The sequence below is a fragment of the Mytilus trossulus genome, chromosome 2 (assembly GCF_036588685.1).
Source record: "Mytilus trossulus isolate FHL-02 chromosome 2, PNRI_Mtr1.1.1.hap1, whole genome shotgun sequence".
NCBI lineage: Eukaryota > Metazoa > Mollusca > Bivalvia > Mytilida > Mytilidae > Mytilus > Mytilus trossulus.
The window spans coordinates 27,779,497-27,806,955 of record NC_086374.1 but is presented as its reverse complement, the minus strand read 5'-3'; the positions used below and the strand labels follow the sequence as shown (position 1 = coordinate 27,806,955).

At 31.5% G+C, this 27,459-nt stretch overlaps 1 protein-coding gene across 1 annotated transcript; it reads right to left on the bottom strand.

Annotated features, from left to right (window-relative positions):
- Positions 1 to 12,496: 12,496 nt before the first annotated feature.
- LOC134705007 (tRNA (cytosine(72)-C(5))-methyltransferase NSUN6-like) lies at positions 12,497 to 25,211 on the bottom strand. The gene is made up of 11 exons (XM_063563779.1): positions 25,103 to 25,211; positions 21,653 to 21,802; positions 20,054 to 20,155; positions 18,856 to 18,949; positions 17,572 to 17,728; positions 17,235 to 17,395; positions 16,323 to 16,363; positions 15,832 to 15,961; positions 15,355 to 15,512; positions 14,685 to 14,810; positions 12,497 to 12,669 (listed from the first exon to the last, which is right to left on the bottom strand). The coding sequence occupies exons 1-11, from the start codon at positions 25,193 to 25,195 to the stop codon at positions 12,508 to 12,510; spliced, it is 1,374 nt and encodes a 457-aa protein (XP_063419849.1). The 5' UTR covers positions 25,196 to 25,211; the 3' UTR covers positions 12,497 to 12,507.
- Positions 25,212 to 27,459: the final 2,248 nt, after the last annotated feature.

Below are 27,459 nucleotides of genomic sequence, written 5' to 3'. Positions count from 1 at the left end.
CTTTCTTGTCTTATTATTGCCATACGTTTAGATAAATTATTCAATGTAACAATATGAATATGATACTATATCAACTATAGTTCGTTTGATGTTAAAACAGTGCTGCTAGACATCTGACTGTTGATACCTGACTTTCTATTTACGGTGACAAAACAGCGACACATAAATGAATGTTTAATGACACTATATGTCGTTGGAATATAACGTTTTTACTTAAAGGAGTATTGGCTGTCAAATTCATGTTCAACTATTCGTCTAAAATTGTAATATTTGAATTATAACATACTAAAACATATATCCAAATTATAAAAGTCTAAAATAAACAATTAACAAGCATGGGCTCAATATTATGTTTCATCGTTTTGTGTGTCTTTTAGTCAAAATGCAATCTAATTTACTATAGAGCTGATATTCGAAGACTGCCTACGGTCATATTACCGATAAAAAAATAATATATATGGGTAGCGAACTCATGCAATTGAATTTTCCAAGGTCTGTTTAATTTGATATTATAGGTAAATATATGGTAATCATCGTTTGTACCTGAATATATGAGTTTTTCTTGATCGAATCAGTCAATTAAATAATTTACCATTGTTTCACTTTCAATGTTGGCAAAATTTTCTTTTTAATAACTGAACACGCATAATTCGTGAGTAATCCGTCTCTAGCTTAATGGTTTAAAACCTTAAAACGGATTCAATTAGGTCGAATTATTTACTAGAAAGTGAATAACTCATCATCGATACTTCTTGGTTTATTTTGACAAAGTGAACTATACTGGCTGCTAAATGCGTTTTTTTTTACTCTCAATTATGATAGAACAATTTTAATTTAATTATTTCTATATATCTCATAGCTAGTGCACTGAGTCACCAGTTTGAGAAAATAGTAGACAAGAATAGTAAAGTGACGAAAACTTAATCTCATTGGGATTTCAAAGCAAATGAAATTGACATGTGGTTTGCCTTGTTTTTGAATTTCTTTGTTGCCCCTTAACTTAACCACTGTTTAATTCAGAACTGCTAAGTCATTACTGAATCACACAAAAAAATCTTGATCTTATTATGAAAACTGATTAATATAAAATTAATCATACTTTCAGCACACTTTTCTCATGAATATCAAATTTTACAATCCCTACGTAAAAGATTGAGATAAAAGTTAAAGAGATATTTTTTTATTGATGACCAGCGTAAAATTAAAACCAAGATATTCATTCATTAATAAAAAGTGACAAAACAATATCATCAAAGATATCAAGATAATATATTTTTTACGACAGACCCCGATCTACACCAAACTTTTCAGTGATGCTGAATTATAAAGTCCGAAGGCCAAATCAACTACCACTAGTTGAAGTGCATTGGACACCAAAATGTATGCTCAATACGTCTGAGGCACCCTATGCCTAGTGTTGGTTAGGCGTTGTGATTGGAATATGTCTAATATGTAAAACAGAAAATGACCATTTACGCATCTATCGCATTATACTTGAGATAAAGGATACAACAAATACAGTCAAGTCTGCCTCATATATTGACCTACATCTAGTTATTAACAATGAGGGTCGTTGAAAACAAATTTTTACGACAAATAAAGGCAACATTGGTATATAGTTATCAAAGGTACCAGGATTATAATTTAATACGCCAGACGCGCGTATACCGCTGTTCAATAGTCATAAACCGATTTATTTAAAACAAATCCAGGTCACAACTAATTGAAGGAACCTTATCAATAATAACTTTTCTTTGTTGTATGTTGTCAACAATTGTTTGTCTGTTGTTGTTTTTCAACTTTGGCGTTGTCAGTTTATTTTCGACTTTGAATATGGTCTTCTGGTATATTTCGTCTCAATCTTAATGCAAATATGTGTCAACACAAATTGCAGACTACTTGGCTGGTGATGAAATGTCCACCAGCAATTGAATCGACTCAGTGGTTGTAAAAACTCATTACTGTATCACGTTATTGTTACTCCAAATGCGCTACTTAAGATTCATTAGTGTAAATAATAACAAAAAACGTGTAGGGCAAATCAAACATCAAGCGGAAGACTTAACTCGACGACGTTAAGTTTCAGGTTGTCATATTTGCGTATTCAAACATTTTTTTTTAATCAGACCATGTATGCCAGAGTTATTAAAACCTGCGTGCTTCGAATGTTTAATTTTTTTAAACCAAAAAAGGACTAAGAAATATTGAAAAACGAAGTTAAAGGGCACAAACCAAATTTGTCCGAAAAAATCCAAATACTGTTATGTCTATCTGCATCTGAGAATAAAAAAAAAGCAATAATACACAAAAAATGTGTTGTATCTCAAAACAAAATGCTCCAATTTTAGCCCGTGAACCATCGGGACCAAAAGGTCCATCAGAAGTGAGGTCGAGTAGTTGGGTTAAAAACTTATCAAAGATACCAGATTGTGAATTTTACGACGGACACTCAATTTTATAGATGAGACAGATATTAAAGTGATGGCCGAATAAATATAGTTGTACGGTCAAATCAAACACGAAATGGAAGAGGTTTGCAAATAAAAAAACAAAAAAACTTTCTGCTTAATACGGTTAATGCAAATTATACGTCTGTGGTAGAAAAAACTTTTAGTTTTTCAAATAATTCCAAATGTTGAAAACAGATAGTAACCATAGAAATGACATTGTTTGTCAGCATTTAGTGTTGACTATTATAAAGTGAGTATGTATACAATTTAGACATAGATCAAGTGAAATTTTATACATTTTTCCTAGTCAATTTTAAAAAGTCTGCTCTTGCTAAAGTCACGTACGTACAATGATAAACGGCAAATCTAAAACAATTTCACGTAAACAACACAAGACAACTGTAGACAATGAATTGATGAATTATTTTGATGGGGAGCGATGTGAACTGACAGATAGATATCTATACAAAAGATCAGTAATTGAAGGTAATTCGATATCTTCCAAGAAAATCCTTTATAAATTAAGGCAATAGTAGTTTACCGATGTTATCTATTATGTACCTCATGTTCAAGAAATTATCAGTCAATAATAAACAGTTTATAAATAAAGGCGACAGTAGTTTACCGATTTAAAAAAAAGTCTGTTATCTATTATGTACCTGCTGTTCAAGAAATGATCAGTCAATAATAATCAGTTTATAAATTAAGGCGACAGTAGTTTACCGATTAAAAAAAAAGTCTGTTAGGCCACACCAATTTGATTCCTTGTTCGACGGACCCGCCCGCACCTATTTTTTTCAAAACAGAATTTTTTTATTTTTTTTATTTTCCCGCTTTCCGCATCCGGAAATGTCATCATGTCCATTTCCCGCACCGTTGTTTTTGTAAATATTATAAAAGATATCAACATTTGTTTTACAATCACAGTCTAACCTGTATATAACGACTTTAAACATAAAATCACCCCATCACAAGGTGTAAATATCTGTGAGAATATTTTTTTCAGCATGAAACCTATTTATCCAAAGAGGGAGTGCTCCGAAATAAATTTATAACAGAGTGGAAATACCTGCAAAGTACAAACAATTGGTTTCTTTCCCCTTACTTATATTCCCTATCAAAACATGTTCGCTGTAAGAATAAAGTACGAAGAAGTTCAAGAACTTCTGAAGGATTTGCCTTCAACTGCAATTATATTGTATGCTGGCGAAACAAAACTATCTACAGCCACTGCATGTTTATGCACCTGTCCTGAATGATTCAGGGGCCTGTCGTTCAGCAGTTATCGTTTGTTGATGTTGTTCATAATTTGGTGTTTTCCTGTTTGGATATATGATATATAAATTAGACCGTTGGTTTTCCTGTTCGAATGGTGTACGCTAATAATTTTGGGGTCCTTTATAGGTTGCTGTTTTGTCTGTATCAAAGCCGTGTGTAAAAGACCGTACTTTGACCTGTGTTTGTCATAATCAGGTTCAGAACAACCCTCCCTCAGATAAGGGGTAATTTTATTGATGTAGAAAAGAAAATAGAAATCCAAGGATTTGTATAGTTCTTCTATACAAAACCTTTGAAAACTTAAAATTTTGTACTCAAAAAGAGAAGAGTTGCATCCTATTTTAAACAACTTTTTCTAAAAGAGGGGTCCACTTATTTTGAATAATATTAAACTGTTAAAGTAAATGTGTTAACATGGTTAAAGTCCAGGAATATTACAAAATTATTGGACATGTTTTGACCATTTAATACAAGATAGATATATAGTTCTCTGAGAAAATATGAGCTCTTTTATACAAACAAATATATTATAACTTATATTGATCCCTCACAAAACATGTAAAAGGGATTTAAGGGATATTTATAACAATAAGGGCTTGCCCCAAAACTGATTATGACTTGAACGGAGAATTGTCTCATTGTCAGTCACACACACATAGACCAGATTTAACTATTTCTTGGTGAACAGGGCAAAAAATACATCAGAAATTAAAGAAATGTCAACGCACAAGTGATAAATCAAGTTTTAAATTGTCAAAATTTACTTTTTGATGTTTACAAAAAAAAATTATAATCGCTCGCCTTTACTTTTCAGGCTTCGCCTCAAAAATTTGCAAATTAAATATTTTTTTATTAAAATTTTCAAATCGCTCGCTCGCCCCATATTTTGGAGTCCAAAAATCCGTAGAACAAGAAATTAAATTGGTGTGGCCTTATCTATCATGTACCTCCTATTTAAGAAATGATCAGTCAATTATAAACAGTTTATAAATTAAGGCGACAGTAGTTTACCGATTAAAAAAAAAAGTCGGTTATCTATTATGTACCTCCTGTTCAAGAAATGATCAGTCAATAATAATCAGTTTATAAATTAAGGCGACAGTAGTTTACCGATTTAAAAAAAAGACTGTTATCTATTATGTACCTCCTGTTCAAGAAATGATCAGTCAATAATAATCAGTTTATAAATTAAGTCGACAGTAGTTTACCGATGTTTAAAAAAGTCTGTTACATATTATGTACCTGATGTTCAAGTAATGATCAGTCAACAATAATCACGCCCAGTTTTTGGTGTGGTTCGTTTTGCTTAGTATTTAGTTTGCTATGGTGTGTCTTCTGTACTATTAGTTGTATGTTTGTCAGTTTATTTTTGATGTATGAGAATACTGTCGCTTTGGAATCTTTCGTCCCTCTTTTAGTCTGACTTTGCAAGTTAAGTACCCTTAAAAATTTCAATGGAATCTTCTTTAATATCATATTCATTCTTACAGTGAACATAAACAAATATGAACCTTTATTTAGTGTCTGATCAGAAAATCAACGAACCTGGGGCCGGTAACAAGAAATTTTATTAAGAGAGGTCGTAAGTATTGAACTAAGCGGAATATAAGATAATTCTAAGATCATCCAAAGAGTGTAAATTAAAGCTCCCTCAGGTTGTTCGTAGATCGGTCTTATTTTCCCCTTAAGTTGCATCGTAATAGTTTTCCAGTTACGAATTCTTAATAATTTTCGGGTGTCTCCGATTTCAGTTCCTCGTAAAAAAATTAGAATCCCCTTTAATGAATCATAAAAAAGTTTTAATGAACGATAAAATGCGCATAACAATCAACTACCCATTTAACCGAGGGAAACCAATTTTGGCCTCAGACCACCATTATTTTTCCCCTTTGCTACAATGCTTTTGTTGATAAAAGTCAAATTGAATTAAAAACATTTTCACCGCTTCAAACATGAAATTAATTAACTGCTTATAGACCATAATTATTTAATAAGAATATGCTTGTCTGAGGACAATCCATCAGTGCTTTCTGTTTTGAGTGCCCTATTATTCACCAGGCCAATGGTAGGATTTGAATCTTGTGAAAATGACGTAGGCTTATTTTCTATCCAACTTTTATTTCGGTCAAATCACTACTATAATGATTTACTTTTATAAATTTTTATTTGGATGGAGAGTTATCTCATTGACATTCATACCACATCTCCCTATATCTTTTCACTTTTACAATATGTTTTTCTTCACATCATTTTAAAAGCCTTCTTACAAAAGAGGGACGAAAGACACCAAAGGGACAGTCAAACTCGTAAATCTAAAACAAACTGACAACGCCATGGCTAAAAATGAAAAATACAAACAGAAAAACAATAGTACACATGACACAACATAGAAAACTAAAGAATAAACAACACGAACCCCACCAAAAACTTGGGGTGATCTCAGGTGCTCCGGAAGGGTAAGCAGATCCTGCTCCACATGCGGCACCCGTCGTGTTGCTTATGTGATTACAAATCCGGTAAATAGTCTAATTCGGTAGGTCAAATTCATGAAAGGGAAGGGGATTATAGTTACGACGTAAGGAACATATCCGATATCATTTGTGAAACGGTTATTCCATAACGGTCAACCAACTCGTGATGGCGTCCGTAAAATTTACGAAGGGATGATTTCAACTTCACCATTTGGAACTCTTGGTTTAGTAGCTTCCTTGTGAGCAGTAACCCTCTATCAAGAAAATCATGATAGGAAATGCAAGCACGGGAATATCGTATCAATTGGGAGATATATACCCCGTATGCAGGTGCTGCTGGAATGTTGCTACTTAGAAATGGAAAGTTCACAATTGGAAAGCTGAAATCATCTCTTTTGTCGTAAAGTTTTGTCTTCAACCGACCCTCATTGTCAATTTCTAGATGTAAGTCAAGATATGAAGCCGACTTAACTGTATCTGTAGTATCCTTTATCTCCAATTCGATGGGATAGATGCGATCCACATAGTCACCAAATTTTGAATTGTTTAGTGAAAGAACGTCATCTATATAGCGGAAAGTAGAGTTAAAGGATATTGCTAACTTCTTATCTTTCTTCCTAAGAAGTTCCTGCATGAAGTCAGCCTCATAATAATAAAGAAACAAGTCAGCAAGTAGAGGGGCACAGTTTGTTCCCATTGGGATGCCGACAGTTTATGAAGCAAAGTAAGACCAACTCTTTTAATTTGTCTTTTAGTTTGGAATGTGGAATACTTGTGTAAAGAGTAGAAAAGTCAAATGTTTTAATACTGTTACAAGATGAAAGAGAGTTAGATTGTATGTACTCTAAAAGATCTTTGGAATTTTTAAGTATCCACATCTGATTCACGCCACCTCTAGAATAGGCAGTTTCACAATAACTTTGAAGCCCGTCTTTGATTGCTGATAAAATGGATGTTAATAATTTAGAAAGGGGTTTCGTGGAGCACTTGGAAGACCCAGCAATATACCGTTGTTTGTAAGGACACTTATGTAGTTTAGGTATCCAATACAGTGATGGAAGATCCAGTTCTTCATCTTTGGTTGAAATACCAAAGGAACAAAGAACAGACCTATGGTTATCCAGGATTTCCTCTTTAGTAAGTGTCGTGAGGGTATATGTTGGGTTTCCAAGTGAATTGTCTATACCTAATTCGATTATCAAGCAATTAATGTAATGACTTTTACAGATAAAAACGATGTTATTTGGGGCTTTGTCTGCGGGGACAACAACATATTCATCATGGAGGTCAGATAGGTGTTTAGCAACATTTGGATCTTTGAAGATTGACGTAGCATGGGCATTGATGGACCCATTCAGTTTCTTAATTCTGATTTGTATTAACGACCTCACTTACAAAAGATGAAATCTCAAAAATACTGAACTCCGAGGAAAATTCATAACGGTAAGTCCCAAACGAAATCGCAAAATCAAATGTTAAAACACTTCAAAAAGGAATGTATCTCCCTCATGCAAAGCTCTGATTCCTTTCACGGATTTGGCTATACTTTTTGGACCTTTTTGGATTATAGCTCTTCATCTTTTATATAAGCTTTGGATTTCAAACATTTTGGCCACGAGCATCACTGAAGAGACATGTATTGTCGAAATGCGCATCTGGTGCAAGAAAATTGGTACCGTTAATTTTATTATCATATTCCTGACTTGTTACAGGCATTTTTAAAGTGTAAAAAAATTATGGAGTAAATCTGGTTAAAAGAGCTGAACCTCTCACTTGTATGACAGTCTTATCAAATTCAAAAATATTGATAAGGATGCGTGAACATTGACAACAATAGTTATCAAAGGTACCAGGATAAGAATTAGTATGCCAGACGCGCGTTTCTTCTACATAAGACTCATCAGTGACGCTCATATCAAAATATGTATCACTTTGAGCCAAACAAGTACCAAGTTGGAAAGCATTGAGGATCCGAAATTCCCAAAAGTTGTGCCAAATACGGCTAAGGTAACTTAAGAAAATCCTTAGTTTTTTCGAAAAATTAAAAGTTTTGTAAACAGGAAATTTCTAAAAAATGACCACATAATTGACATTCATGTCAACACTGAAGTGCTGACAACTGGGCTGGTGGTACCAAAACTGACACAATAGGCAAAAATGTCAGAAGTAGGTGTATAACAGCAACACAAAACCTGATAAAAAGTGGGGATGAATTCAGATTATCCGGAAGGGTAAGCAGATCCTGCTCCATGTGTGGCGCCCACCGTGTTGGTAAATAGTCCAATTTGTTAGGTCACATTCGTCAAAAAAGAATGGGACTGCAAACTTCGCAATAATACACGATAGTATTGGAGTAAAGATTCTAGGTAGTGACGTTGTTTATCGAGTTATAGTATACTTTTATTTGTCTTTATGGATATTTCTTTTACTGTTAAAATCTAGTTTTATGGTTTCCATTTGACGTGGCTCTGTACTTATTCATTCCATCATGGTGATATTTTTCTATAAAAAAAAAGTGTCTTAAACTTTTGCTTATATGCTTTGTCTATTTGCCTTTTTGTGATTCTCTTTCACATATTTCGTGGCTCTGTACTTATACACCCCGTCATTGTGTTATTGTTCTATGATAATATTTGTAATCTTGTCGTTAATTTTATATCTGATTAATTGTTAGCAAAATCGGACAAGTTATTCGACAAAGCTTTCATTGCAAGTGGGTTGTAAGAAGCTTACGATATATCATCGATTGCAGATTAGAGGAAACAACATTTTAAGAGTACAAAAATCGCAGAATGTATATTCCGACCAAAAATGGCATATTAAGTCGATTATGTCGAAATGAATTTAGCAACGTGATGCTAAGCACCATAAACGCATATCTGAGGATGATACTTCACCGTTCAAATACTTTGAAATGATTTTAATGATTATGCTATAATTAACTGTAATTTTACATTTGAATTAAGTTTGTCTACAATTTTTTTTATGAGAAGCAAGTAGTTTCCCACATAAGATCAGATAGCTATTTTAAACATCATCAACTGTTAAAACTAAGGAACTTTTCATATTCATCTCTGTTTTTACTTATGTATAAACAAACAAAGCCTCAGACGGACATCCTCTTTGTAATATACGAAAAATTATATGAAAACCTTGTTCAACCTGTATTGTTGTACGGATCAAGTATCTGCGATCCTACTAAAATGCGCCCGGGAGCGCACGGGTGAAGAAAAGGCGCCCGGAGAAGAAAATATAGCGCCCGGGGAACAGAAAAAGCGCCCGGGAGGAGAAAATGATAATACTTCATAACAATATTTTTTTCCTGAAAAAATAACTTATCATTGCTTGTTTTGTCCTTAATAAAAATGGGGATATGTACGATGCTACATCTAAAGTGTTGTTGTACTTTTACATTTTAGATTTCAAAATTGTATATAAGTAAGTAAATAAATATAAATAAGAGTATGTAGGGATAGAAGAATCATGAAAGTCATTGTCCTCAATCAAAATGTATATTTTGCCGGTTACAAAAAACAATCGGTGCCTGAGGTCTTATATTTTCGAAACTGCATGGTGAAACATGTCTTTTGATGTCCTACATGTAATAAATCTTCCGCATAAACTGTGATCCATTAATATTATTATCAGTCTTTCTAAATAGTATTCATATATTATTGTTAAAATTGAAGTTTTCATACTTGTTTTTGTGCTTTGTTACAAATGTCTACTATCTGAATTTGCAAATTACTTGTCTAAATTTTTTTTAAAATCAATGTCCATAACGTAACAAAGTTGTCTCATGCCAAAAAAATAACTAAATATTTTCCCCAGGCGCTTTTTCTGTTCCCCGGGCGCTATATATTCTTCTCCGGGCGCTTTTTATTTTCCCCGGGCGCTTTTTCTTCACCCGGGCGCTCCCGAGCGCAATTTAGTAGGACCCAGTATCTGGGGTATATCGGAACATAAACAACTAGAAACTGTGCAAAATAGGGCATGTAGATACTTTTTAGGGGCCTTTAAAAACTCCACCAATCTAGCCGTTCGTGGAGATATGGGATGGACCACAGTTAAAACAAAACAGAACATTGAAGTTATGAGATTGTTTTTCAAACTTTCTAATTTAGAAGATGATAGAATAGTTCGGACTATCCATGAAACTAGTAAGACTAAACAACGATCTTGGCATTCACGTGTATTAGCTTTACTGAGAAAATCAGAATTGAACTTTTTAATCAATTTCAGCATAACGACCAAACAAAAGCTACGAATGGCTCAAGACAAATTAACTGCTATAGATCAAGAAAAATGGTTAGCTGATGTTTTTGACGATACAAATTCTATAAATGGAAACAAGCTTAGAACATTCAGAAGGTTCAAAAACAATTGTAAAACTAGTTTATTTGTTAAAACAGTCAAATTTCGTGACCATCGACGCATTTTATCAAACTTTCGATGTGGATCGCTGCCACTTGCGGTTGAGACCGGACGTTACACCAAGCCGACCACTCCATTATGTGATAGACTTTGTCTTTTCTGTAATGACAATTTTATAGAGACAGAACAACATTTTTTAATAGACTGTAATTTTTATTCAGATATAAGAGAAGAACTTTTTAATTTTATTAATGTTTTGAATAACACTTTTAATGCTTTTAACTCTGATGAGAAATTTGATTTTATTATGAACTGTGATCATGCTCAGGTTTTATTAGCCAAGACATTACATCTTATGTTTAAACGTAGGAAGATTAATTTGTAAATTTTTAATCACTATTGATTGTATAAATGGACTTAAAAGAGTTTTTTTAAGAATTTTTAGTATCATGAAAAGTTTTAGTATTTAAATATTTCTTTTATATTATAGTACATATTTTTTAATTTTGAAAAGAATGAAAGTGTCTCATATGTCTTAAAGGCAGGGATCTAATATTGTTTTAAAGATTTTTTTATATTGTATATGATGATGTATATTGAATCGTGACACTATAATAAACTATTTACTTACTTACTTACTGTAATTCTTTCAAATACATTTCAAGTTGTCTTATCTCAAGTGAATGTTACCCGAAATCTTACAAACTGAAACAGGGGAACTATTGTACACTTGCGATATCTCAATATGAGAGCATATTTCAAATATATTTTAGGAGCATAGTGTATGTTATTGTTCAGAAAGTGGAAGTTAACAACTGCAAAGTTGACATCATCACGTTTGTCAAAGGTTTTTATAGGTTGAATTCGTCGGTCTGAGTCCACATGGAGGAAACTGTCAATATATAAAGATGACTTCTACTGTTGGTGGTATCCATAATCTCAAGCTCGCTTGGATATACCAGATGTAAGCATTCATTAAAATGCTGTTTTTGGTCTTTGATAAGGTTATGTGTGAATTCTGCTGTATGATAACAAAAATCAGGTAGGCAATAGTGGTGCATAATTTGCACCAATTGGAATAGACTTTCTACTGAAATATCAATCCACTAAACTCACTATACATGTTGTCTATCAAAATATCTAGCATTTTAATGATAATGATAACTGAGGGACAGTCAATCTCATAGATAAAAAATAAATTGACGAAAAAGACAAACAGACAAATATTAGTACAGAAGACACAGCATATAAATCTCAAGACTAAGCAACATGAACCCTACCAAAAACTGAGAGTAATCTCAGGTGCTCCAGAAGGGTAAGTAGATCTTCAATAGTTGCAAAACCACATCAACTTTGGTTATTTAACACATGATACAAATAGAGCAAAATTTCAAAATGTGCAAAATTTGATTAGAATTAAAAAGTGTTAGGGCTAAAGTTTATTTTACATACCTGCCCAAAGACATGAATTTCATCAGAGGATTTTTTCAATTATATTCTAATGCTTTTGTATTTAAGTTATTTGATATTGATGGCTTTAATTAGTAAGCCTTGTTAAATTAATTCACAATTATTATTTACCTAGGCAATTTAGAGTTTGACACATTGTATAAGCCCTGAACTTTTGTTGAGGCTGAATATTGACTCATGTATCATATGTCTCCTTTACTCATATAATAAGTATCAATAATATATTCCATTAATACTAAAAGGATATTAAACTCAATGTTATTATCTTGAAAACTATGATTAGTTAGTTAAAAGCTTTAGCAATGGAACACATTTCAAATCAAAATGTTAAAATCTATACTGCAAACACAACCAGTATAAATCTCCCCTAACAACCTTTCAAACTTCTTATGATATGATAAAAGGTAGATCAACTTACTTAGTATTGAATTAAAAGGTAAAACAAATGTCATGCAATTTGTAATTCATTTATTTATTTTCTTAAATTTTGCAATAAAAAATCCTATAGTGTCATTATCAACAGATAGCTGTGAGGAAAAGGCACCGGGATCATAAAACTGAAGCTTTTGTCTTTGGTCATCAGTCAGACCTTCACATACTTGTCCTATCTGTCCTAAATGTGGTACCTGTAGATAAAATGTTAAATGTTAAATATTTATCTTCTGATGTCTTTCAGAACAATAATAACTTGAGAAAGCTCCAATACACCAAAGATTTTTCAAAATTATAACCTCAATCATAAAAAAGATTTATTAATCTTAAAGGATGTGATTCAAATTAAGTCAAACTTATGGAAAATGTACCTTAAAAAAATAGTTAAAACAAAACTAACAATTTGATTAAGAAACAGCTAAATTTCAAAGAATGTGATACTTATTGAAGTACATTTCCTAAAAGACTACATAAATTCTTTCCTTGTTTGGGAGTTTCTCAGTATAATATACATGTAGATACATGTATGTAAAAGTATGAATTTTGAACAATTTTATGGTATAAATGTTGAAATGGCGCAATCAAACTTCAACAGGATTGGTTTCAAATAGTATCTATTGCCAATAAAATTTGTTAAATGTTCCTAGACTCTCAAAGTTTAATTACAGTTTTTAATTATTTCAACTATCAGTGAATGAAGACAACAGTTATTCACCAATGTTCAAGTCTTGGTAATCCATAAGGCAGAGACAAATCAAGGTATAGATAAACAGAAATGAATAACATTTACACCAAAAGGAGAGGAACAGGCCTGAGGGTAAGAAATCTCCTGTTATGCATAATACTGAGTAAAACTGTCAACATCAGCTCCCTTTGCCCCTCCAAATACCACATTCAGAGATAAATACTAGAACCTTATTATTCAAATTTTTAAAAGGACTTTTTTTTTTACATAACAACATAGATAAAGGATATTACCAATTGATTTATATAACAAATATTCAGTAAAAAATTATTTTCTAGGGATTGAAGAGGTGAGATCATCTAAAAACAAGACACTTTATGCAGAAGCGCTGTATTTTCGATAGCCACTTACAAACAACAACATATATAAAGATTCGAAGTATACAGGAATGTGCACCACGATTGAGAAAAGATCAAGAGAAATAGCAGTCCCTAATGCAATTCTATGAACAGTATATTGTACAGGGGGTATATCTTGACCCATTATGTACATTCTCTAGGTTACAATTCCAGGCTTGAACAGACTTTTAACATGAGTGCTGAATTTTAATGGACATGTTTTTTATATTGTTTTATATTGTGCTGTCTTGAGTCTATTAAACATTTTTTAATTTATTGTATATTATTTATTTACTAAAAAGGGTTAATATTACTCCGCTAAAATGGGCTTTGACAAATTTAATTTCGCTAAAATGGGTTAAAATTGTGGCGCTTAAATTTGTTCTACTTTGGCCCTCAAATGTCCTATCAATGCCCTCAAAAAATTTTTTCTGCCGGAAAAAACTGGTAATGTCAAAATTTTTGCTATATGAACACAAACCAATTGTAACGATGAATGATTATTACATCTGATAGTTCAGTGTAGAAGTCCCATTGGTTTGAAGAAGAATTTTTAGATACTTTTGAGAAAAAAACAGTTCTAAAATGTATACTGTGGATTCATTATTATTCATTGGATACCAATTTTCGTGGCTTTCGTGGGTATAGTCTAACCACGAAATTAAATGTTCAACGAATAACAATTTTTCTATAGGCTTGTATGTAGACTTCACCAAAACCACAAAAATAAATATTCATGAACATGTAAGTTTCCTTTAATCCACGAAAATTGGTACCCACGAAAATAAATGAATCCACCTCATCCCCAAAAAGTCATATATCATAATTTGATTTCTAATGCAAATCTTCAGAAAAATTAATCATGGACACAAGCAGCATGTTTGTCCATTTTCACATTCAAAAAGTGTAGAATTTCACTTATTGGAAACCCATAATAAATCTTATATAGCTGAAAAGTGTTATATTCAATTTGCAAAATAGAAACAGAACCACTTAAAGTTTGTGTCAAAAATTCAATATTCTTATAAAATATACTAACTTTATAACAGTTTCAATAATTCCATTTCCAATTAAGTCAAAACATTTGATAGAAGAACTATTATTTCTATAATATGTGACAACATACCTGTGGTTCTAGAGATAACTCAGGAAATGTCTTCAATGCCCAAACAACTTGTTTTTCATTTTCTTCTTGGTTAAATGTACATGTACTGTACACCAATGTTCCACCAGGTTTTAAAAGCTGATCTGCCTAAAATTGATAAATCTTATAAAAAAAAAATTCAACCTTTTTACTGTATTTTAACTTTCAATCACAACACTGTTATTTACAAAAAAGGCATTTGAAAGTAAAATATATTTTTAGATATTTAACTGCATCTAATTCATTAGTTCTATTATCTGTTTTTTTTTTTATTTTGTTATTATAGTTGTGCATGCTTTTGTTCTTTTGTTGCTTGTAAATTTTCATAAAGGGATATCAGTCATTTACATACATGTAACCTAAGGAGAATTACAGTGAATACAACTGATATAATATCTGAATATCAAATTCTTAAAAGGCAAAAGCTTTTTTTAACAGCATAAAAATATATCGATTAAAGGTTTTAGTATAAACAGATTGTCTTTTTTAGTCATTAGACCAATCAATGGAATCACACAAGGCTGACAAATTATTTCTCAAAACAAGGAAAATCATCTAACATAAATATTCTTATTTCATACTATAAACACTTAGTCTGTTCTCCTTTAGTTAGATGAAATATTTTTTTACATGATTTTAAATATTTACTTACAGCTTTTAGTAATTTTCTCTGATAGGTAGAATAAGATTTTAAGCTATTTAATGACATTTTATTTCTTATAGATGGTCTCTGTCCTAATGCACTACATGGTCCATCTAATAAAATCCTATCAAAAGTTTCTTTTGGAAAAGGAGGTCCACCAAAAGTATCTGAAATGGAATTACAATATATACTCATTCTTCGTGATATTCAATTGCAACAAACCCACTGTTAACAAAATAAAACATGGTTAAACTGTATCATATGACTACAGAATACTGTATGGTTATTCCATATCCTAGTAACAGTATACAAACTACATATTGCTTATCATCTTTATAGCTTAAATGCATATTTTTGCAACAGTAATCAAAGGCTTCTGAAAAATATATATAAAAAAATGCAAACTGATTAATATCAATAGGAGTCATTATATTTCTATTTGTTACCTGCCCCATTAATAAGAGTGACTGTAATTTTGTTTGTTACCTGCCTCCTTGTCCACCATCTTTGTGGAATCATATGGATATATCTCAATCATATCTATATCCCATTCTTTAGCATGTGTCTGTATCTTTTCAATTTTCTGTACAGTTTTATCTATTGCCACTAGTCTCCCCTTAAATAAATAAGTGTGGTATTTTTTAAGGAAAATAGAATCTTTTTTGTCATATGTTTTCATTCCATTTTCCATTGAAGTCAGTATTAAGAATAATTCATTCACCTTCCCATTATAGAGAAAGAACCTCTGTTGTAATGAATAATGTTGTTGACGATTTTTAAGTTCAAACTATTTAGTATAAACTTGAATAATTTTGAAGGTAAAAAACATGTAATAGTTATATATCTCAAATTTTCATTTCAGTAAGAAATTTTAAAAAATCTATATCAGACATATTTTCTAATTAAACCTGCAAATGTTTAGACTTCCCTTCCAACTACATCTTAGAAACAGAAATTAAAATATCAGTGTTAGATACCTTATTTTTCATTAACACAGCTAAATGAGTTGTTTTTCCACCTGAAAATATAAATGATGTACTCATTTGAATAAACAACAGAATTTTGGGATAGTTTTTTTGTTGTTTTTTTTTATTCAAATAACCTGCTGTGTAAATGTCACTTAAATCCATTACACCTTGTGAACTTTTTACATCTTCTATAATACTTTGATATTATAGCTTAGCTTTACTTAAATAATAGACGATTATTTTTCCATTTCTGATAAAGGGCTTAATGAGAAATTATTTTCAGAAATAATGTTTATGACTTATGAGTTTTGCTGCCATGAGTTTATATTAGAATAAGGCATGTGCACACTTTCTGTGGTTGTATTTTCATTGAGTTGCTGAATGGCAAAACTAATATATAAAATGTTCATCCATGAATTGTGTCTTAAGTGTTTAGAGTTTTCAAATTATATTTAACTCTCATGGGTTTCTTCTTTAAAATTCAAAGTAATCATTTATTTATAATGCCTCCAATAACATATTAACAATGATATTTGGATTACCTTCGTGCACGTCAAGAGAGAATTATTGCCATATAAGTTTTTATGTTTAATGCCTACAATAACCTTTTTACAATCAAGTTTGGTGTAACCTTATCAATGCCCTCTTAAACATGTACATAAATTTCAAGTGCCACAAATAACCTATTTACAAGGGTGTTTGGAGTAGCCTTATGAAGAGAAATTATACCCATTCAAACATTTATGTCTTGTGCCTCAAATAACCCATTTACCACCACATTATTCAATCAAGTTTGATGTAGCCATTATCAAGAAAGATTTGCATACTTGCATACTAAACATTTACAATATCATATGCTTGATATAGAAAGTCCCAAATAAAAAGGAATCTTCTAAATGTTTTTTTTCACCATACATTTACCTGGAGCAGCACACATGTCAAGAATTGTCTCCCCTGGTTGTGGATCAAGTATATGACTGCATACAATTGAAGGTAAATTTTGAGGAAATATCATATTGACACATGTTCCACTTAAACTAGGGGCTTCATACAGTGGTTCTGTCATTAACACACCTATACCACTGAAATAAAGAAAATATACATGTACAAAATATCTATTGAAACATATTATAAATATGTTCTTCTACTGAGAAATATTTAGTCTCTAACTTCATATCATCATTTTAAAGAATAGCTTATCACTGGAGTACATTATATTTGTGTACATATAATGATAAAAACAGAATAAAGAATATACCTAAGTGGTTGTTCATTGCAGTAAACTTCTTCTCTTGAATATTTCACAATTCCATTACCAACAAATAATTTCTGTCCTTCATATGGTTTAGTTAGTCCTCGTAAACATTTACCATCTAAATCAGCAAACACTGATACTCTGTCTTCTGCTCTGGTACCTGGAAAATATCATCAACATGATTCTTCATATCCTGAGGAAAAAACATAAACATAAACTTAACATTGACCACTGAACCATGAAAATGAAGTCAAGGTATAATTTACCCTGCCAGACTAAGATGAACACCTTCCTATTATTTCACCGACCATAGAAAGCTTACCACTTGTTTATTGTATGTGAGGGAATGACCTAACCATAAAAACTAAACACTAACCTATAAACCTGCCAGACCTACATGAACACCTTCTTAGCATTTCACCAACCATAGAAAGCTTACCTTTTGTTTAGTGTATGTGAGGAAATGACCTAACCATAAAAACTAAACACTAACCTTTAAACCATGAAAATAAGGTTAAGGTTGAATGAAGCCTAAAAGATGAATATGGTCACTGTGAATAATTCCATATAACTAATCTGAGAAAAAGACACCCACTAAAACTTAATATTTACCAATAAAATATGAAAATATAAGCTCAATGTCATATAAAAACTGCCAGACAGATATGTACACTGTACAACCATGCCATTTATCAAATATAGGTGAACTTTGCTTATATCATCAGTGCATGACATGCAGTAACAATGAGTACTTTTGATAAGTACTTGGGGTCTTTTGTTTGTTGTATTTGTGCCTCATGAATATTTGATGAGTAAAGCCATTTCCAACTGATTTTTTCAGTTTGCACGTATGTTTTGTTGTTACATCACTGTCACTTCTATTAGCAATCACTGTCAATGATTAAACTATCTCCATTGCAAATTGTTTCTACAAATCAACAATACTTTTGTGAAGGGTACACCAGTGGTTCCTTATATAAAGTTGTCCCTGCCATTTAAGTTTAAACCATGAAATCATAAAAATGTGTTGCCCTCTAGTGATTTTGTTATTTGTGCTGTTGGGTAACTGTCTCTTGACAAATACCCCATATCTTTTTTCATTTATTTGATAAAAGAGTGTAAATAAACTATTGTTCCCCTGTCTATTGTCCCAATATCTTAGAGATTTTTCCTAATTGGTATGACATGTAAACAGCATATGTGATACATACAATAGTTTATATATATATTTGATCTTTCACGCTTGCTAGGAGGCAGAAATTTTACCAACACATATAAACCTTATACCTGAGGGGCATCCTAATATACCCTGTACAAACACATCAGCTCCTCTCAGCACAGCCATACCACATAGTAAATCTACAATCACTTCTTTCTTAACCTATAAATAGAATGGCACTTATAATAAAACATGTACTGTAGCAAAGTTAATTCTTCTTTTAAAAATTAAATCTGATACAGTCAAGGTATTGTACATGTCTAGTCTTCAATTAGATAGTTAGAGGCTTATCTTTTCTTAGGATTCAGTGATTTTACCAACATGTAGTTGGTATTTTGACAATTGTAGTAAAAATTCAAATCTTTCAGGTCAAATTATGTGAGACTATTTACTCTTTCAGATGACAAGGAATACATTATAATGATCTTTTGACTGTTTTGGGCTGTCTTTCCAGGTCAAATATGTTATATAAAGTTAGATCTTTGACTACTTGTATGTAACCATCTAGATTTACATTTATATATATCATAAGTAAAATGTTTTTGCAGAAAAGTCAAAGTATAGACAGACAAGCTATGTCAAGTCATTGTACTTCTTCTATTTGTTAGAATCAAGTTGAGAAATTGAATTAGTGTATGATGCCTGATATAGGCTTTTCCAAAAAACTTGTATAAATATAGATTCTTACATTGATACCAGTGGATTATCGGATTTATCCAATCGAGATAGTTAAATTATCAATTTTAAAGTCCGAGCCGCCTCGGCGAGGACTTTATAATTTATAATTTAACTATCAAGATTGGATAAATCCGATAATCCACGAGTAACTATGTAAGAATCTGTTTCTCTAATGATTAAAAAGACATTTTCTTTTTTTGTTAACCGAAAATCCCCTTCGAGTGCCTTTCACATTGCACGAAGTTGTCAATTTCATTAACACCTGTTATCAAATTTTGATTCATCCAGTTAACTAAAAAATCATCCAATGATCTTTTGAGATCACCAGCAACCACACGTTGATTAAATTTTTTTATACAATGGGTTCGGAAAGGGATAAATTTCCATAGAATTAGAGAAACATAAATACATAATTTAGATTACTTCAGTCAGCTTCCTTTTGTTATCAAATATCTTTTTATGCACATGTTGAACAAAAATTGCCTGTGTTTATATCTCTCAAATAAGGTTAAACACAATTATAACATGTTGCTTAATAACATCCTAGGGGGGTATCTTTTTCCCCTCTTTTACACATTTATACCTTACCTTTTCTCTGTGCACTGGTCCATTGTTTTTTATAACTATTATATCATGAAGAACAGGATGGAGGGATATATCTGGCATGTCTAATCCTCGTAATCTGTAATTCTGAAATTCAAATTCAAAAACTGAAATTGATCTCTCTTTTATTCATGATAAACAATAACAATATTGGATAATGACTAAACAATAACAATATTGGACAATGACTAAACAATAAATTTTGGATTAAGTTTGAAATAAAAAAAAAACACAGAAATTTTAAATCCACTATAAGTCAATGACACTATTGGATTCATATTGATTGAAGTCAGCAATGTATGAAATTCTTTATCCATTTATTGATCAGAAATAGGATGAAGACAGTTGTCTTTCTTTGATCTAGTAAGAAAATGAAAACTCAATCTGGTGAACCAATGTCTTTGTGTTTACTCTTGATAGAATCTCCCTAAATGGATACCTTGGTATATAGGGTTGTCAATAATTTTATCAAATAAAGTACCCACAAACACTTCATGAGACTGCAATTTTATTTAAAAGCAGGTCCACATGTTTCACCTGCCAGTCAACATCAGGACATTAGATACTGAAATAAGGCCCTGAAGTACGAAGCTTGGTTAGTTAATTATGATGTCACAATGTGTGTTGCTCTAGGTGAGAAGAAGAGCAAAAGTTTCCAAAGATATAAATAGGGCAAATATATTTGTAATATACAGTTTGCTTAAAGTTAACTTGAGAACGCTTTTTGTTTTATTTGATGCAAGACATTGTTCTGAAGGCTTCGTATCTAATGGATGAATATCACATGGTCTTTACCAGATCGCAAGGTTCACTTTTAAATTCCTGGGCATCAGTAACATTGGGAAAATTTTGATCATCACTAATTAAGAAAATTTATTCCATATCACTGGTAAAAAGGCAATGCATAAAAAACAGTTATTACAAAAGTTCCTGGTTTTAGCATGTTGAGTGTTTTGAGCTACATCTACATTTTTTATTATGTACCCATACTCCTGAAAAAAACAAAACAAAAGTTCAAACAGAAATTGAAAAAAAATTTACGTGCCTAACATATCACAAGAATATGACACTTCTTTATATATAAAAATGACAAAAGGAGCTTTTTATGCTGTTCTGATATTTTGCATAAAATGGATACCATGGATACAAAGAAATAAAAAAAAAATGAGTATTTTCAGGAAAAAATGCAAAATAAACATGGGTAAAAATCACCCTTTACGGACAATAACTTCTTTAAAGAGTGGACCATGATTTCTGTCAAGTTGACTTTTCAGCTGATCATTCTTGCTGTTATTAACTCTAAGGCTCTTTATTCTAAAATGTCTATAGTTTGACACAAAACACAAAAAAAACATACATTTAAGTCATAAGGAGTTGAGTGATATTTTCGGCTGATCCTGCTGGTCAGTTATTTTTCTTTAGCATGTTTAGATCTACTAAAGCTAAAAAATCACATAGCCTTCTGACCAGATGAGTTCAGAATGCATATAATGCCATAATTAGCATATACTATCATGACTATAAACCAGATCTTTAGCCAACTTTAGTTGAATAATCCAGAATGATGTTCGTGTATTTGATTACCTTTTCTATTTCCTTTCTAAGGGAAGTAATGACTGTGCTTGTCTCATGAATAAGTGTATTGATACGTAATGTTGTAAACAGAGGTGGACAGCCTAGTCTTAATAATAAATGTTCAAATCTGTCATCACCACGATCACCCTCAGCAGAAATCTAAAAGAAAAAGATCATACATATATGTATATGTAAGATATCACAATACTTAAAAGTGAACAGAAACCAATAATGATCAAAATAAGAAGACAGTAGGTAGTATTTACCTTCATGCATTTGTTTTTCGGTTTTATATAACTGATTCACAACTTTACACAAAATAATTTTCTTTCTCGCCACCCCTTCAGCAAAAACAATATTTTTAGGCTACATGTACTTTCAATTATTTTTTTCGCCACCACTAATATAAATTGCAGTTTGTAGGGGTTTTTTTCTAATCTTTTATAATTCTACATACATGTATGGTTAAAGAAAACAAGGACAAACAACAATAAAAAATGCATTTTTTACACAAATTGTCCAAAGACCAAAGTGAAAACTCAATTATTACTTGCAACATACATGTTCATGTTCATGTACATGTAAAATAATCATTTCAATTAGAATGTTGATCAATTTTTTAACTTATAATAATTTGACCCAAACTTGGGTACAACTGCAAAAAATCAAATTAGGAGATTTTTTATAACGCAACAGTAACAGTACAATTTTTTTTGTTATAAATGATATTATTTTAGACATCAATAAAAAACATATGGTGTCTAAATTTTTTCTAATGGTGGAGAAGGCTGGATTGCACAGAGAAAGCAATTACCTTTCACATTTAGTAAACTAACAATCAATTAATTGCTTTCTCTGTGCAATCCAGCCTCCTCCTCTGATAAAAAAAATTAGTGGCATAAAAAATCAAACAGTCAGTGAACTTAAATTCATGAGTATTTTTTGTAAAACTTTATTTTGATAACATGTACAGTTGGATATTTACAAAGTATGGGTTGAAAGGTCTGAAGTATTTTTGTTTATTTGGTCATATTTTTTTCTTCAGCTATTTTTGTTTTCTACTGATACAAATAGGTGTTATTTTACTGATTAAAAAAACATACTAGATTTATGATGCTTATATGAAATAAATAGAAACAAATTGTAGGTGACAAATCCTTATGGCCATGTACTGTATATTTCACATCTTCTTTCAATCATGGAAACAATATGTTTTCCTCACATTTTTCTTTGCTTAACAGGTATACCCCTGTCTTCTTTAATTCAAAGTAAATAAAAATGTGTTTATAGAGTAAGACTATACTGAAAGACAATATTACAACACTTCCCTAGAACATGACTTTGACATTTACATACAATGTTCCCAAAAGTGACACCATAACTGTGTGTAACATCAAACATTTTTTCCATATGGTACAATATGGTAAAGGTATTTAGGTATGAAATGGCAATGGTACAAAATGGTTATAGATGCTAGGTAAGAAGGTAGGTAGGCCTGATCTGGATAACAGAGATGTGTGTCATTGTGTGTGAGTGATGTACTTCAAGCACCCTGAGTGAGAATCAAACTAGGTTCCTTCAGCACTGTAGTCATGGTAGTCATTGGTAGTAACCACTAGACCAAGATCCACTCATGACATGTCAAGGTACGAAAAAGTCGAAATGACTTAATACCTCTGCAACGGGAGTGGATTTTTTTTGTATATCGAAGACCCCTGTAAATATAGTCCTGTTTATATATATTGTGAACTTTTAAACTGATTCTGAAAAGAAGTGCTCCTTTGAATTTCTTATACATGTTATACAGATACAGAGAAACATGGCCTGTCTCGATAGAATGAGTACTACAAGTAATACTAAAATTAACTGATTTCCCCATATAAATAGAATATACAAGCATGGAAGTATTATATTGACAGGAACTACAACCATTAATTAGCATTTATTTATAACCCGGTAGCCCTGTAGAAAAGATATGGAAACTGTCTAATTAGTACGCTGTCGTTAATTTCTTTTGTGACTATCTGCGATGCCGCAGTCATAATTGACCAGTGATACTTCTTATCAATCACATGGTTTTAATCGAGACTGCCTAACAATATTACCTGTCCTAAAACGCCTTTACTTATTTCAATTGTGTCGGTAGACCTTTATTCGTGAACAACTTATTTAAACAAATCAACTGATGCATAAAAAATGAAAATCGGCCCAGAATTAATTATTCCACAACGATTTGAAATAGTGAGTGACATTATTTTATTAGTTTGTGGGTGAAGTTTAAATCGCGATTAAGGTGTGTTCCGGTTAGCGCCGGTTAACAATAAATATATTTGATAAATGTTAAAACTGTGAAGTTTAGAATAATATATACGGTTAAGTTACTGGATAATCCTGGAAAGTAGAAATTTCAATTTTACAATACAAAAATTAATCGAGCAAGTACCAATCAACAAAATATAGCAGTAGAAAACAGAGATCTAACTAAGTTATAAAGCTAATTATGTAATACATTTCTGTCCCTTAAAATATATGTTATCACTATCTGACCAAATGATACTGGCAAATAGTATTGAACAGTAGCACAATAATTTGAATAATGTCACTATACAAATCCTTGAGTCGCAGTACTTAAAAAATTTCAACACATCGGGGTTCAGCTGAACATTCGTATATGACCAACCAATGATCATACCCTGGATTTAGAGCGAAGCTTAATAATTCCTACATTTATCTAAAATCTCTTTGATCTTTTGATTTTATCAGAACGATCATTTACAATCGTCTTAAATATGCAGGAAATATGTGCCACTCAGTGGAGTAAACAGTAGTTATTATATAATCACAACTTGCAATATATATATTACATATAGTACAATTTCTACCGAAAAAAATAAATCAATAAAAATGGGACATTTCCATGTATTCAATAAATTTGGAACAAATTTCCATCCTCAATGTGTTTTTCTATAGAATTAATGATGACTTGAATTAATCACTCAATCGGCACACATATGCTGCTGTAAGGAAACGGAATCTGCCGAGGTTTGCCGATTGCTGTTTCCTAAAAACAATTATCACAACTTTCGATTTCTTCATTTATTTCCGTAATCCCGAAAGCAACCGAGAATGACAATATTGTAGGGCACCACACGCTGGTATGTAAATAACGTGCCATATTTAAAGCTAATTAACATGTCATTAAATTGTGCGCGGCATCGCAGATGAAACGTTTGAAGTCGGGTCGTAGTAGTTCCTGTCAATATAATACTTCCATGATACAAGTAAACAAAGTGCCCATCGTAATTACACCGTTCTGGTATCCTATTATAGGTCTACAAGCAGTCAAATGTATTTATGACGTGGACGTCTTTCAAGGCTATTTTTTCTGGGACTAGTCTACAAGTAGAACAAAATAACGTTGATAGTTATAAGATATGAGAAACATTGAGAGTAGTTTACCATATTTGAAGTTAAATAATTGTCTCTTAAATAGGAATTAACATCTTCGTTTAACAATACAAGCAACTGAGGTTGCATATTTTCTTTTTCCATGATCGTGATTTTCAAATTTTACAGGGGAGCGAAACGCGTTTGTACGTATCTGTATCTGTATCTGTAATATATATTCTGCCAATGTAGGCACACCTCTTCCGAGTATTGGTTTTTCACATCATGAATAAAAATATCTTCCACCAATATCACTATACACTATTTACATTGTTCATCATATTCTTGACGATAAAATTGGACTTAATGTCAATATCATCAAATCATTAAATATTTTAAAATCTAAAAATATTTATCTAAAGATATCACTGTTTAAGAGTAGACAACCAATTGACACTTAGGATTCATAAAATGTTACTTTCTTTTCTTTTTCTTTATATCATCTAATTGCAACAGTCTATATCTTTCACAATGGAGATTGTAACATAATCGCCTACATTTTGGATCTATAATGTTCTGTATCACTTTAAAAACTTTTTCATTTCTTAACATTGTCATGTAATTAAAGGGATCTATGATCAGTTGTAAAATGTCAAAATGTTCACCTTTCATATTAAAAGCAGCTAGTTCTTCACTACAGGAATTAATTAAATCTTCCAAAATTGGTTTTCTGATATCTTCTAAACTTTTACACGTTAATAAGAAATGTGGTAAAGTTTCTTCTGTTTCATTACACAGTTTGCATATAGACAGTTCTGTATTACTTTTAAACTTGGCTCTAACTGTTTGCAGAATGTAACTCCCAGTAGCTATTTTCAATTTTGTAGGAATTCTAATAATTTCCCTTGAATTCATAGTATTTGTATTTGCAATAGGATGACATTGTCCTGGTTTATATATCAACGATAAGTATCTTAAACTGGTATAAAGTTTTGCTTGATTCAGTATCTTCTCAATCCAGAATTTTTGAACTTTGGAAGTTATTTCCCTTTTCCATTGGTATTTACTAATTGGATTAACTAAGTATTGTGCAGGATCATTAAGTTCATATTTCAAAAATATTTTCCTCAGTAAACTAAACCAACTATTACTATTAATAGATTTAACATTTAATTGCCTTTCCGCTAGTTGCCATTCAATAGAATTTTTTCCTTGTCTAGTAATATTTCCATAAAAAGTTAAAATTTTTACATCTATTTGAGCTTCTACAGGTAACATCCCAGAAATCATATATATAGCAGGATCTGCTACTGTTTTTGGTAAAGATAACAATTGTTTCAAGAACTTCTTAAATTGGATATTTAAAGTTTCTAAACATCTTCCTCTAGGGATTACTATTTCCAATCCATAAAACATTATCGGTATAATATAAGTATTCATTATTGACATTGAAGTTTGTGGATCTAGTCCATTTTCGCCATAAAGTCCAACCCCCATTAAACTATATAGTGTCCTTCTTGCTTTCTTTAAATTCTCATCTATTGTTGCTTTACATGAATCATCGTCTGTACGACATATTCCTATATGTGTTGCTTTATTAGAAGTTGGAAGAACAGAATTGCCTAAATTCCAAAAATTTTCATTTACTTTCTCATGGTGACGTGATTTAGACTGTATAACACAACTTTTTGCTGGTTGTAGTAAGTATGCCTCACGTTTACTAAAATCAAAGGCCATATCAATTAAAATTTGCGTTTCATACGGACAGTTACTAAGAATGGCTAAATCATCTGCGCAAGTAGGAGCACAACAAGAAATAGATCCAATTTTGCCTCCATATCCTGAATCAGCTAAAATGTCTAAAAGTGTATTTATATAGATTTTGTACAAGTCTGCACTAAGAGTCCCTCCTTGTCTTACGCCTTGTTCTATTCTAAAAGTGTCCGATATTTGATTATTCCATTTAACACAAGAAACAGCATTTTTATATAGATTATCAATAATTAAAATTGATTGTTCCGGAATTTTCATTTGATATAATCTTCTGATAAGCCCAGCATGTTTAACAGCATCGAATGCAGATTTTGCATCAAGCATAGTTATTATTATTTGATCATTTAACTCGATACATTCCTTGTGATATTCTTCTATAATAAAAGAGCAGTTTAATGGTGCTGTTCTTTTAGTAAAGCCACGTTGTAATGGATTTTGATATTTTATAATGTCAGGATTAATTCTGATCTTTAAAACAGCCTCAATGAGTTTGGATAATGTTGGAGTAATTGTTATTCCACGATAATTTTTACTGTCTTTACAACTTCCTTTATTCTTAAAGAGCGGAATTACTATCCCTAATTTCTGTTCGTCTGGTATATAACAAAGTCTAAAAGTACTATCCAAGAGTTCTTTAAGGTGATAAATAAGAGATT

What these genes read in the sequence shown, in the direction of transcription:
- LOC134705007 (XM_063563779.1), bottom strand. Translation starts at nt 25,195, where the DNA reads ATGGAAAAAGAAAATATGCAACCTCAGTTGCTTGTATTGTTAAACGAA. An exon ending in GACCAGTGCACAGAGAAAAG is followed by an intron (nt 18,950 to 20,053) that starts GTAAGGTATAAA and finishes TTCTATTTATAG; the next exon opens with GTTAAGAAAGAAGTGATTGT. An exon ending in CTGTGTTAATGAAAAATAAG is followed by an intron (nt 15,962 to 16,322) that starts GTATCTAACACT and finishes TATTTATTTAAG; the next exon opens with GGGAGACTAGTGGCAATAGA.